The sequence below is a fragment of the Phascolarctos cinereus genome, unplaced genomic scaffold, assembly GCF_003287225.1.
Source record: "Phascolarctos cinereus isolate Bilbo 61053 unplaced genomic scaffold, phaCin_HiC Scaffold_8;HRSCAF=390, whole genome shotgun sequence".
In the NCBI taxonomy this organism is placed as follows: Eukaryota; Metazoa; Chordata; class Mammalia; order Diprotodontia; family Phascolarctidae; genus Phascolarctos; species Phascolarctos cinereus.
Genome location: NW_027556291.1, coordinates 21233753 through 21247595, shown reverse-complemented (window position 1 = coordinate 21247595; position 13843 = coordinate 21233753). Strand labels below are relative to the sequence as shown.

Sequence of the window (13843 nt, the reverse complement as noted above, 5' to 3'; positions counted from 1 at the left end):
ATTCATTAAGGAGTCCTTCTTAAGAAGCCCAAGCATTTCAGTTTATTTTTAAAAAGAGAGAGAAAGAAGATGCACTGGTATTAAGAAACATTTTGCATTTGATATTGATGCTGTATTTGAAAGAGAAGTCCTGTTATCATTGACTGCTGGGTCTGTCTAGTTTATTAAATAAGTGACATGCTCAAATTGGGAGCCTGCTTAGAAATAATGCTTCAGTGTGTGAAAATGTATGACACCTGTGTGCTATGGTTTACACTTTACATACATAAAGTGTGATGTGGGCTACAATAATATTGTTTATTCAGGGGTTAGAAACCACACTTGAGAATGGATTTCAACCTGGAGAGTCAATTCAGTCTTAGAAAGCTCCAAGGGTACATTGTGGGATACCTGCTATCTTAAGAGCACTAGCAAAGAAGGTCTTTATGGCCTCTTACAAATGAACACCATTATCACTATTTCTGTAGCAATACAAACCACACTTCTCTCTCATCAGGACTGTTTCTAACAACAGGTAAATCTGCTATTATGACTTCACACTGCTACCACTACTATTCTTACCACTAGCACCTAGGATCATGGAGACTTCATGATTTGTAGACATTTTTGTTTAAGGATTATTATATATATGTAATATGTATATGCATAAATACATATACATCAGGGGTTCTTAACCTTTTATGTCGGGGACCCCTTTATCAATCCGGTGAAACCTACGACCCTGTCTCAGAATCATGCTTTTAAAAATGAACAAAATATGCGATTACAAAAAAAACCCAGTTATATTGAAATGCATTTTTCAAAATATTCCTTTAAAAAAAGTTCACAGAGCCCAGGGGAAGAACCCTTGATGTACATATACATATATAGTAGAACTGATTTTTGTGTAATATCATTTTGATTCATTGACTGTTTTTCTTTTGAGCCATTGTCCATTTTAACTGCACAATATGTGGCTTTTAAATTAATTTTATTAACAAAAACTTCGCGGGAAAAAGAACAACAGAGTTTGAATTCTCCGTTTTCAAACTTACTTTGTCTGTTTTCACACTACAGATATTTCAAACCGATCTCCTTTCATTATCTCATCAGCTATGAATGAAAAAAGAAGACAGCAAATCATCTGATTTTGCTAACTGAGAGACTTGGCTTGTATTATCTTTTCAACATGGCTAATACAACATTTCATAAAGTTTCGGGTTTCTTTAACCAACAGAAATTTTAACTTTTGTAGCTAGGATGTATACATTTTTAATTCTTCTCTTGATCCATTTCATTAATGTGAGCATTTCCTTCCACCAGTACAAATTGTAACCCATCCATGCCTTCTCTTCCTGTGGCATTCTAGTCCTTTCATAAATCCTTCATTCTGGATCTATCCAACCCATGGGAAGCCTTCCTGCAGTGCTTCTGACATTTCATTGGTACAAATGCAGCGCTCGAAGTGTCCATCTGTTATTCCACTTCCACTACATGACCAGTTTGCATCCTCTTCGGATCATACACTTTCTTGATGATGTCTTTATACATTTCATAAAGTTTCCATCTCTCTATGATCTCAAGGTATATTTCTTTTTCTCAACACACCATCACAATTCCATACTCCAGACAGTAAGAAACAGAGTCCTAGAAGGTGTAGATGCTACAGAGATAGGAAAATGTTATCGCTTTGGTTTTAGGAAAAAGTAAATTTCAACCCCTGGATAAAACTTTAAAGTATTCTTGATTTTGTATTTGTACTGTATTGACAGTTATTCACTAAGATTATATAGGCTTTAAATGTTGGTGATTTTCCCTTTTTGCTCTTCAAATGAGTTCTGTGTTGTAACTGGCTGTATTGTTTTCTATCACAGATTAAAGTGTTAACTTTCGTGTGTGATAAAATTTCGTGACTCGGTATCGTCACTGTGTGTTCTGCTCATTGGGCATATACTTCTTGGCACACCGCTCACAGCCCAGTAAGTTGCGTCGCTACCCGCCGTCGCCGCCGCCGCCGCCGCCGCCGCCGCGGCCGTAACATTAAGAAAACCACAACAAAAAGCAGAACTCTTGGGCTTTTTTTCCCCTAAAAATAGTGTCCCCACTTTTGAAGGAAACACTTCTCCTTCATAAATTCGAGAAAAAGTTTTTGTTTTGAGGGGTTAGTTGTAATCGGTTTTCGAAAAACCAGAAACCAATACAGTTGAATGTAGTAACCCCGATTATGTGGCCACGTGATTTGAGCACCCCACAGTGCCCTCTCAGTAGGGACTTCTCATTTTCAGTTACCGGTCAATGTTATGTTCCTTTGCACAGCACACCAGCTAATAACGCCCTTTTGTTTGGTTTGGTTTGGTTTTGAACACTTTAAAAAGAGCTTTCCTCTCATCAACTCTGTGAGGTAGGTAGAGCAGCTCTTATTAGCACTGCTTTTTGGACGAGGAAACTAAGGCCCTGACACGGTAAGTGAGTCTGGTCTTGGTAACGCAGCTAGTAAGGATCAGAGGTGGAATTTGGACCCAGCTCTCCAGGCGCTAAATAGAGCCCCCTCTAATAACTCCAGGATTTGGATCCCTTTCCCTTTTATTTTCCCCCAAGCTTGAAAAAATGGATTAATTGCCTTGGTTTGGTTTACTGACTTGCCCGTTCTGCTTAACCACAAGCCTACCCTCAGGCATAGTTGTGTAGAATGCAACTACCGTTCCCTTAGCAGCTCTAACAAACCTTTTGAGCTTCCTCTTTCCTACAAAGGGTCGAGCAAATTCTGGCCTACAATCCCAATCTATCCTGCGCCCCCAGCAATTTACAAGCACAAGGTGCAGTGCTGGGCGTGGAATATTCAAACCTGCAAAAAAGTAAAGGAACCTGCGGGGTTGGCCAAATTCCATTGAGATGTTAGGGCCTTAAGGAGTTAAGGACCTGCTCAGGAACATAGGTAGGGAAGAACCACTAGGAGCAAAGAAAGGAGGCCCAGCTGCTCTAGCACGCCTCCAGGTCCCACCCCACATGGGTGGGCGGCCTGCTCGGCTAGGTCCGCCCCGCCCCGCCCCGCCAGAGGCCCCACCGGCCCAGGCCAGGGACCAACTTTAACATTATCACCGCCGTTGGGCACCAGCTGCCTAGGGATCATCTCAGCACCCTCCTGGCACTGAAGCTCAAAGGCTGGCTCCCAGGAGCGGGCGAACAACAAGGGCACGCACTGCTTGAGCCCAACGAAGGTGCCCCCATTGCGAGGCTGCCTTCCCTAGGACCGGGCGGGGGGCATGGGGGAAACGACGACCACTCTCAGGCTTCCTCTTCCCTGCCTGACTCCAGGACTGGAGCTGAATGGTTAACCACGCGGGCTCCGAGCAGCCCAGCGGGGGGTGGGGGAGGGGAAGGGCAGGGCGGAAGTGGGGAGGCTGGGGGGAAGGGGACCAGAGGGCGGGGCCTAGCCCAGAAAGTAGCTCGTGTGTCCCTCTCGGCTCCCCGTACAGGAAGCTAGGGCTGGAGAGGAGGGAGCCACCCGGACATGGCGGCTGCGGGGGTGAGTCTTGTCCCCTTATCCTCCTCTTGGCTTTGCTGACAGGGCCCAGCGGCCCTGGCCGGGGCGTGGCCCGAGAGCCAGGGCCCCAGAGCGGGCCAGGCACTCGAGGCGAGGCGTCTGGAGCTCGAATGGCGAGCCTGAGAGGGTGCGGGTGGAAAGATGGGGTGGGGTGGGGGTGGGGAGCCGCTCCCTGGCGTTGACCTCTCCGCATTCTCCTTGTCCTCATGCGGAGCCACCGCTGCCTGGAGTCGGCGTCGCTCCCAGTTTCCGCACGCGTCCCTCTTCCCCAGAAGTGAACCATCGGAGACAGTGGAGGGGACGGCCAGCTGGGAGGAGAGGCGCTGGGCAGAGGGTTGTTGGGCGCCTTGCGGAACTTGGCTTTGGGGGAGGAGCAAAAGGGAGACAATTGGGAGCGTGAGTCAGCCTATCCCCGCCGCACTTTGAGGGAGGGGGTTACCTCGAACCCGGCGAATGCGGTTTTTGTGGGCTTTATTTCGGGGAAGACAGCCTGGAGGGAGACTTCGCCGTTCGTCCATTAGCACAATTGAGATTTTTGTGGAGAACCTTCTGGCGAGGAAGCCATTTGCTTCCGTGAGCTGCTCCATAACCCTGGGAGCTTACACTGAGCTCATATTATTGCCCCATTTTAGAGATAAGGAAAATGGAGGTGGAGATTGGGCCTTTCCCAAGGTCACACAGATAGTAAGTGACCCAGCCAGAGTTACACACGGATCGTCTGACTGCAAATCCAGGTCTCCTTCTGCTCTGTTACACTGCCTCTTGCTGTGGACCTATCCCTATGTTTACAGCAGGAGGGCTTACCATATACTATTTTGACAACTTCGTAGGCCCTCTTCCGGGGTCCGTATCATGGGGACTTATCTTCTTCACCAGAGCACACCTGTTATAATATTCTCAGGATCACCTATATATATATATATATATATATAAACTGCCAGCCCAAGTCATGGGGCAGTTTCCCTCAAAGCAAAAGCCTGGACTGGTTTGGGGACAAATAAAGTCTGGTAAGTTTTGGTAACACTTAAGGGGCACCTTTCTTACTACCTCTCTCTTGTTTTTCCCCCTCCTCCTTTCTCCATAAACAGTCAAACTCATAATCCAAGACTGTTCCCTTTTTTTTTTTTTAAATTTTCTGTCTGAAATACGATTATTAGTTGAAACCCAGACAAATTAAATCCAGATATTGAATGCTTTTGTGGTATTTCAGTACATCTGAATTTAGGGTTACTTTTCCTGTTCAGTAGTTCAGCAAGGTTCTTACAGCACTGTTAACTGTCCCTCTTTCTAGTGTAATCAAGACAACCATGTCTTAAAAACCATAAGCGATAACCTCCACATGGCCAAATCTTGTAAACTTTCCTGAATGATGATCTGAATATTTCACCCTATCTTTACTCTGGCCTCTGCAAGGCAGACTTTGTAGACCGAACTATTGTTAGGTGTACTTGTGGATGTGGCTAAATACTGGAAAATTAAATATAAGGTTTAAAAATTGTTTTGTCAGAGGTTCAACTGGTCCTCAAAATGATGTCTGTCTTATTTGTACTTGTATATGGTGGTCCTTTACAATGATATGTTAAAGTTTACATGAATATGTTGCATTTCCGAATCATGAAAGTGTTACCTGTTAGTGAAAATCTGAAATAAGCAATGTGATTGTTGGCTTTGTGGTGGTGGGGTCTAGTGTTGCTGTGAAAAAGATACATTATTAAAGTGTTGTCATTTAAATTGGGATTTGACTCTTAATGCTTAAAATCCTTATGACAAGTTGTACTCCATGGCAAATAATGAAAGTTTGCTGATACACTATGAGCTTGCTAAGACCAAAAGGCTTAACCTATTGCAGTGATCTCTTGGTCTTAGATGAGACAATCTTTTTGGTAAGTAGAGCTGAGCAAAGTGTGCTGAAATTAGTAATTTATTTCACTTAAAGGTTTAGAAAGTAAAAAATAAAAACCTGTGAGGTGGGCAGGACAAGTATTGTTATCCCCACATTACAAAGGTTATGAAGTGACTTGCTCAGGCTCACGTAACTTAGTGTGAGAATTGGGAGAAAAAGCTAGATCTTCTGTCTCTGGTTGGTACCCGTGTTCTCTCATCCTTCCCCAGGGCATAGCTGAGATCTTATCATTTGGTTAGATCCCACTGCCAGTTCCCTGTTTCATTTCCTGACTCCCAGCAGTTTGATTTATGCCTGGGAAGCAGAGTTAGAGAAATGCAGTTTTCAAAAGAAAATTAGTTGGATAATCTTTAAAAAGCACTAACTGTGCATCTTAAATGCTTTTTGATGACAGTGGGATTGAAAGAAGGTGGCAGCTTTTGCCTCCTCCCTAACCCTTTTTCACCCCTTCGGATTAGGAGAAAAAGGCAATACACAAAACAGGCAAATGAGGCCAGTCTTAGCTTTCATAATCCAATTTAGCAAGAGTTTTTTGAGGGGTGATTAGCAAACATTTTATTAAGCACCTGCTGTCTCCAAAGGAAGGCATTGTGCTACATGCTTTGGATGCAAAGATGGATTAGATGGTCCTGCCTTAAGAGTTCAGTGTAGCAGAGGTGAGAAGAATTCGGCATTCCAAAGAAGGCAGTGAAGCACAGAACAATTCAGTATTTGCAGGTTGTCCCAAAAACCTGCAGATAGGGTGATAAAGAGACTGACTTTCAGAATATTAGAGAACAGTGGGAAAAGATTTCAAAACCTCTTCTTTCCAGCGTTCATAACATGGAGGAGGTTGAGGTCCCAGTATGTGGGTTACATCTGACTCTCAAGTTGATAGTAATTCGGTCCACCTCCCAGACATTCCCACTCAGTGTTCCATGAATATTTTAATATAAATTATATTGAAGTATACAGAGGCAAGATATGGACAAAATCCTCTCAGAGTTCAGAGAATGGAGAGATTTTTTTGTTGGGAGATTAAGGCTTAGTTAAGGAAGTAATTTCTAAGCTGGCAAGCAAGGGTTGGAAAAAAGTTCACTCGTCCAAGATAAGGGAGGCAGTACTGCATATCCAGGTTTAAGGTCAAAAAAAGAGTAGGCAGATCCCAGAGAACAGTGTATTCTGGTGTAGCTGAAATAATGTGAGGTAAGGGTGGAAAGGTAAGTTGAAGCCAGATTGTGGAGGGTTTGTAATTCCTGCCGGAGGAATTTGGCCTTTCTTTAGTACACGTGTGGGGACACTGAAGATTTTTTTTTTAAGAAAGTGACCTCACAGCTATGATTTACAAAGATTACTTTGGTGTGTATATTAGATTGAAGTGGGAAGGAGTTATTGACATTGTCTAGATGAAATGTATTGAGAACCTGAACTAAGTGGGGGGAGGGGGAGGCAGCAAGAATGGAAATGAAGGAATAGATGAGAGTTAGACTTGACAAAATTTATCCCAAAAAAATGAGGATTGAGATGGAGTCTGGTGCCACTGACAGGAGGAGCAAAGCGTGAAGAGCTGCAGAGGCTTGGGGAAGAAAGACGGTGGGTAGGTTTGGTTTTGAGTTTGCAGTCCGACCATGTAGGAGAGAGTGATGAGGCACTATGGCCTAGTGGACACAGATCTGGGCTGAGAGACGGACAGACCTGACTTGGAATTTTTCCTCCCATTCCTTCAGTGACTTTGGACAAGCCACTTAACACTCAGCCTCAGTTCTCTCATTTGTAAAATGGGGATAATATGACCACCTACCTCACAGAGTTGTACAAGTACATAATAAATGAGATAAATATGTAAAGTGTTTTGCAAACTTAAAGTGCTATATAAATGTTATCTCTTGTTAATTATAGTAACTCATTATTAGTAAGAATAAGTTGGCCTAGCAGTGTGCTAGGTTGAACCGTTGCCAAATGTGGCTTTGAAAATTGGGTTCAGACCAAAAGGTTTTTCCCCACAGCACCCCATTTGGGCCCATAAGCACGACTGCAGACAAGCAGAAGTTGGCAGGAAGGGTGGCTACCTGAGCAGCAGACGCACTTCTGAGCTGCTACTTCCTTGCTTGATCCTCAGAACCTTACAGAATGATAGCTGTGTTAAAACAACATGAGAGGAAAGCCTTGCCTCTGCCTTACGTGTTCTACAGTGTCTTGGGGGTTCTGGGGGTTGAGTCAGAGCATCCCTTTGCTCCAGGGGCTCCTGGAATGTAATGGAAGGGAACAGGCAGCATTCCTACTGAGCCTGCTCACCCTTCCACCCATGGAGATCCAAAGCCAAAAAGGAAACCAAGCCTTGCAGAAGCTCATACCTTGTAGTGGGGGGGGGGGTAGTGACTGATAAGTTAATAATTTACAAAGTAATTTTGGGTCAGGAGGACTAACTAATCCAGCAGTTATCTTAAAATGAGACCGAAGTGAGAAGGGAGAGCATTTCTTGGGAGAGGCTGGGGGAGTCAGGGTTCTGGGAGGGTGATGGGGGGAGGGGTGATAGGCCAAGGGAGGTGGCAGGATGTCGAGGTCACTGGGTTGTATCTAAGGGCCATGTCATTTAGCACTGAAGAATTCCACAAGAAGCTTTGGTCTGTGGTTTTGCCTCTGGGATGCCTCTGCCACCCTCACGCACTGGCGCCTTGACTGGGTCAAAGTCCTGGGACAGGAAAAGGCAGAGGATTCTTTCAGACAGTGAAAGTGGATGGAGACCCAACACAAAACTCCAACATTTCTACCCTACCCCCACCCCTTTATCCTCTAGGTTTCTATGAGATGAGCTGCCCAGTGACTTTGTACTTCATGTACCTGGTGAGCAGGGCCCACGTCTCCAAGACTGTGTATGGACACCAGAAGTTGTCTTTGGCCTCTGAGAAATTTAGAAGAATTTGCCAACGTGAATATAAAACTTCAAGGAAGCACATACCTAGTACAAAATAAAAGACTTTTAGGTTTGTTTTTTATTGGTTCTAAATGTCACACAAAACATTAACACGAGAATAGCTTTGTTGGGAGGAATACTGGAACCTCCGAATTTGAAAGGCCCTTAGGGTTATGTGTTCCAGCCTCTTGGTAGGCTTAAGTGTTTCAACCATATATGCTTCCTGCCTTTATTTTCTGTATAAACATGCAAAAGAGGTTTTGAAAAAAGAATAATAAAGACAATTAAACATGAATAAAACCAGCATCACAAGCACCAATTCAATCCACCACGCATTCATAAAGTGCTATGTACATGGCTCTGAGGATACAGAGACAAAAATGAAGAAATCCCTGTGCTCAGGGGGTTGCCTTCTGTGGGGAAACTGTATATACAAGGATATACACAATTCATAGGAATTTCTGGGACAGGGGCCAGAAATGGTCACTTTTAGGAGATGACTATTGAGCCGACCCTTCACGGGAGCATGGCGGTCCAGTAGAAGCACTGTGGACGGGGGACAGCCTCCAAATTGGAGGAGACCTCAGGCGGTCCAGACCAATCCATAAGCACGAATCCCTCTACATTCTAATCAACAAGGTGCTCCTTGTCTGATGACCCCCTGGAAGGGGGAACACACCACATGCCAGAGCAGCCCAGTCCACTTCCAAGTAACTCATTGTTTGCAAGTTTTCTGTATGTGAAACCTCAGTTTTCCTCACTGTACCCTCCACCCTTTGGCCCCATTTGTGTTTTCCAGGGCCGAGCAGAACAAGTGACAACTCTTCAAATGAGATTTCTGGCCTCTTGCCCTCCCATCCCAACTTCTACAGGATACACCTCTGAAATTCCTTTAACCTCAATTGAGATGTGGAGGGATTATTGGTTTTCCTTACCACATAGCCACAAATATTCACTCAGTGGGTACCTTTTGTGGTAAATCTGGCCATACCAGACAATGAAAGCAAGCAAAGCAGGAAACGGATGTACCTGAAGGCAAATTGATTGGGATAATAATTGAGGGGGTACTCAGTGGGTCCTTGGTCTCAGATATTCAGAGATTCAGCTACTGACTGGCCCCAGAGTGCTTTCAGTTTGGAGTGTGTGTGTTTCCTCAGATTTGCAAAGGATCTCTGGCTTCCCGCAGGCCCTTGGAGCTCTCTGCAGCCCAAAGATCTTTTATAGATAAAAAGGAGTCTCACTTCCTCATGGGAGCTATGAGGTTCCTCACAGTCATTTCTTCTCTCTCCCTGCAAAGGTCTATATGACACAGGGTCAGAAGCCAAAAGTGGAATAGAATTTTGTAGCAAACCTTTGGCCTAAATCTGTAAGGAAACTTTCTATTCTGCGTGCAGGCTCGGGATCAGGAAGGGGGGGGGTGGCTGGAACTCTTGGGTGGGTGCTTGAACTGGTGGCTTTTGTAAACTGGGGAAGGGGGAGGGGGTGGAGATTGGATCAGTCTTAGAAATTCAAAGTCAGTGATGGGCGAATCTATGGTGCATTAAAAAAAAACTGTATGCACATATGGATGCACACACAAACACGTGGAGGGGAGCATGGTATAGAGCTAGCCTGGAAGCCAGAAAGACCTGGGTTCAAATCCCTCCTCTGACTCTGGCTCTGTGACTCCTGGCCAAGTTGGATAACCTTTCAGTGTTTTTCTAAGCCACGGATTCTCTCCCCTTTTGGTCTCAGGAACCCTTTACACTCCTAAAAATTAATGAAGACTTCAGAGAGTTTTTGTTTATGTAGGTTATACCTGTCGATATTTCATTGTAGAAATTAAAACTGATAAAATTTTAAAGTATCTATTCATTTTAAAAATAATAAACCCATCCCATATTAACATAAATAACATTTTAAATGCAAATTACTAAGTTTTCCAACACAAAAAAAATTAAATGAGTGGCACTGTTTTACATATTTTTACAAATTTTTTTAAGTCTAGCTTAATAGGATTTTAATGATAGCATTTAAATAACACTTTAAGATCTTGCAAAGTGCTTTACAAATATTGTCTCATTTGAGCCTCACAATAACCCTGAGAGGTAGTTGCTGTTATCCCATTTTACAATGAGGACATTGAGGCAGACAAAAGTTAAGTGACTTGCCCATTGTTACACAGCTAGTAAGTGTCAGAGGTCGGATTTTTACTCAGGTCTTCTGATTCCCATTCCAGCAACTCTACCTACTGTACCATCTAGCTCTCTGACATGTTTTAGTTGAAATAGATGAAGAAAATTTGGCCCCAAACAGATAAGTAGTTGAAAAAAAGAGAACTATTTTAGTAGTCAGTAAACACTTATTAAGCTCCGGGTTCTGTGCTAAGCACTGGGGGATTCACTGTGCTGTGGAGGAGATCATAAGCAAACAAATATGTACAGATAAGCTGTCTACAGGACTAATGGGAAATAATTAACAGAAGAAAGGCATTAGAAATAAGGGGTCCAGAAAAGCTTCCTGCTGAAGAGGGGATATTAGCCTCGAGGCAGAGTTGAGGAGAGACTGCCAAAAGAAAACGCCCCTGGCACAGAGATGGAGGATGTTGTTTGTGGTGCAGCTTGGAGGCCAGTGTCACTGCCATCAAAAGGAAAGGGGTGGCTTGAGATGGAATTTGTAAGCTGTAAGAAGAGTAGAAAGGGAGGTGGAGGTGGGTAGCTTATGAAAGGCCTTGAGTGCCAGACGGAGGATTTTGTATTTGATCCTGGGGGTGATGGAAAGCCACTGGAGCATATTGAAATTGGAGGGGACATGATCAGATGGGCACTTTCAAGATAGTCACTTTGGCTGCTGAATGAAGGATGGACTGGAGTGGAGGGAGACTGGTGTCAGGAAGGCCAAGCAACAAACTTTTGCAGTAGTCCAGGCATGAGGTCTTGAGGGCAAATAACATCTTAGTAGTATTACTAAGATAGTTTTGACTTCACAAGACCCCTGTGTCAGGGACCCCCAGGGACCCCACTTGAGACGCAGAATTGCAGAGGAGTGTACGGACCTGCATTGCTTGAGGGCTTTACTACCTGGGAGTTCCCTGTACCAATGAAATCACAGCTCTAATTCAATGCTAAATTTTTTTTTAACAAAAAATCATACAAATTATACAGCATATATGTATGCAAGAGAGGTGAACAAGAAGTTCAGCAGTATAATACTTAAGAGATTTATCTACTTTAAAACTTCTCTCTACATTTACTAAGTAGGACATTCTTTGGAGGGTTGAGTGCATAGCCTCCTGCATTTCTCTCCACCTCACCTCCTCCCCTGTCATATGAAGAGACTTCAACATTCCTGTCAGTGAATCTCCCTCAGATGTTCGCCGTGTACTGAGATGTTCATCCTCTTGATCTTGCCATGACCCACAAATGTTCTACTTCTTTGTGCATAAACTCTCAATTCCATTATCTGATCATAATATGTTACCGTTCAATCTTTCCCTATGCCTAACCCTATTCTTCCTTCACACCGTGACATCCAAGGCTTCCAACCCTCAGGACTTTCCCATTGCACACTCCTGCTCTGGCTATACTATTCTCCATTCCCAATCTTGATTTCCTCTTTGGTGAAACAGTTTAAGTCTACACTAGCCGCTATGCTTAAATCCTTTTGCTCACTCTGTTCCCCGCCCCCCTGCCCTGTCATCATTTACAACTTGGAATACTTCTGGCGTCTGCTGCCCTTGCTCTTGCGGATGTGCTGCTGAGCTAAGCTGTAGGAAATCTCGAAGCTCTGCTGATTAGACCTGCTACAACTTTCTTTTATGTCATTTCAACTAGATACTCATTGTAGGAATTAGGCAATCATCCAACTCCCTCCTCATTGATTCTTTATATTCTACTCCAGAACTGTCTGGCCTGTGTCTCCTGAAGCCTCCCACAGCCCCCCTCATCCTCTTAGGAAAGTAAGATCGAGGCCATTCACCGAGGGCTCCCTCTTTTCCACTTCTCATCTCATAACCTTCATCTCCTGCGATGGCCTTTATTCCAGTCTCTGATGAAGAGAAGGCCCTTCTCATGGCCAAAGCCAGCTTTCATCCCCTCTCACATGTACCCACAAATCCCATCAAAGTTTAGACCATCCCCACTTCTCACCCCTGGACAATTGCAGGAGCCTTCTCTTTGGTCCTCCTGTTTTCAAGACTGCCTGCTCCAGTCCATCTTCCTCCAGTCAGCTTCCCAAATGACTTTCCTAAAGCCTAGATCTGTCTGGTACCTCTGTACTCCAGGGGCTTCCTCTTGCCTCTCGGATCAGGTATAAAGTTCTCTGGTATTTAATACTACTATCTTTCCATCCCTACTGCTGACTCCTCTCCATGCTCCCTAGCATCCAGTTACACTTGTCTGTTTGCTATTCCTCACACATGACACTCCATCTCCCTGTGCCTTTCTTCTGCCTTTCTCCCATTCCTGGAATTTCCTTCCTCCTCACCTCTTAGAACATCTGTCTTCATTCAAGGCTCAAGTCAAATGCTACCTTCCCAGGATCCTTTGCCCCTCTTCTCTCCCCCCCACCCCAGTTGTTACAGCTTTTTCCTTTAAGGTTACAATTCATATATTCTCTGCGTCTTGTAGGTACCTATTAATTTATATGTCTCCCCATTAGAATATGTCATAGGATTTGAGAGTTGGAAGGGGCCCTCAGAGGATATGTATCATCTCCAACCCTCTGTAGTGGAATCTCACTCACATTGATATTGAACAGATAATGATAGGCAGCTGATGGCATAGGGGACCGAGTCCCAGGTTCTGTCAGGAAGGCCTCAGACCCTTGTTAGCTGTGTGACCCTGACAAGTCACTTCACCTTTGTTTGCTTCAAATGAAGATCATGATACTACCTACCTCCCAGGGTTGGTATGAGGTTCAAATAAAATAATTGTAAAGTGCTTAGCACAGTCCAGGCACGTGTTCAGTCATTTCAGTCGTGTCTGACTCTTTGTGACCCCATTTGGAATTCTCTTGGCAGAGATACTAGAGTGGTTTACCATTTCCTTCTCCAGTTCATTTTACAGATGAGGAAACTGAGGTAAAACAGGGCTGAGTGACTTACTGAGGGTCATACAACTTGTAAGTGTCTAAGGCCAAATTTGAAATTAGGAAAATGAGTCTTCTGACTTCAGGCCTGGCACTCTAACCCCTGGACCACTTGGCTGCCCCCCAGCTGGCACTCGGTAGGTGCTTAATAAAGGCCTTTTTGCCTTCCCTTCCCCTTGTCTTTCCTTTCCCCAAATCCTCACTATGATATGTCCAACAAATGGTTGTCCAGCTTCCACTGGAATTACCTCCAAGGAGGGGAGAGACCCACTGCCTTTCTATGCAGCTCATTCCCCTTATGGGCAGCTCTAATCGTTGTCATTGTCCTCCAGCCTCAGTTGGCCTCTTTCTGGTGACTTGAAGACGGCCATTCTGTAGGTCTCTTTCTCTGCCCTCACCCTCCTCCCTGGGCCTGTTCTTTCCAGGCTAAACAGTACAACACAGTCACTTCAGCCAC

General features: G+C 44.4%; 1 protein-coding gene across 1 annotated transcript in view; it reads left to right on the top strand.

Moving 5' to 3' along the window:
* The first annotated feature begins 3397 nt into the window (after nt 1–3397).
* LOC110193010 (uncharacterized) overlaps nt 3398–13843 on the top strand; it is a 123048-nt gene continuing 112602 nt past the window's right edge. The window contains 1 exon segment of the mRNA XM_078147935.1: nt 3398–3505. Coding sequence (XP_078004061.1) covers nt 3491–3505 — 15 coding nt within the window. The 5' untranslated portion in view covers nt 3398–3490.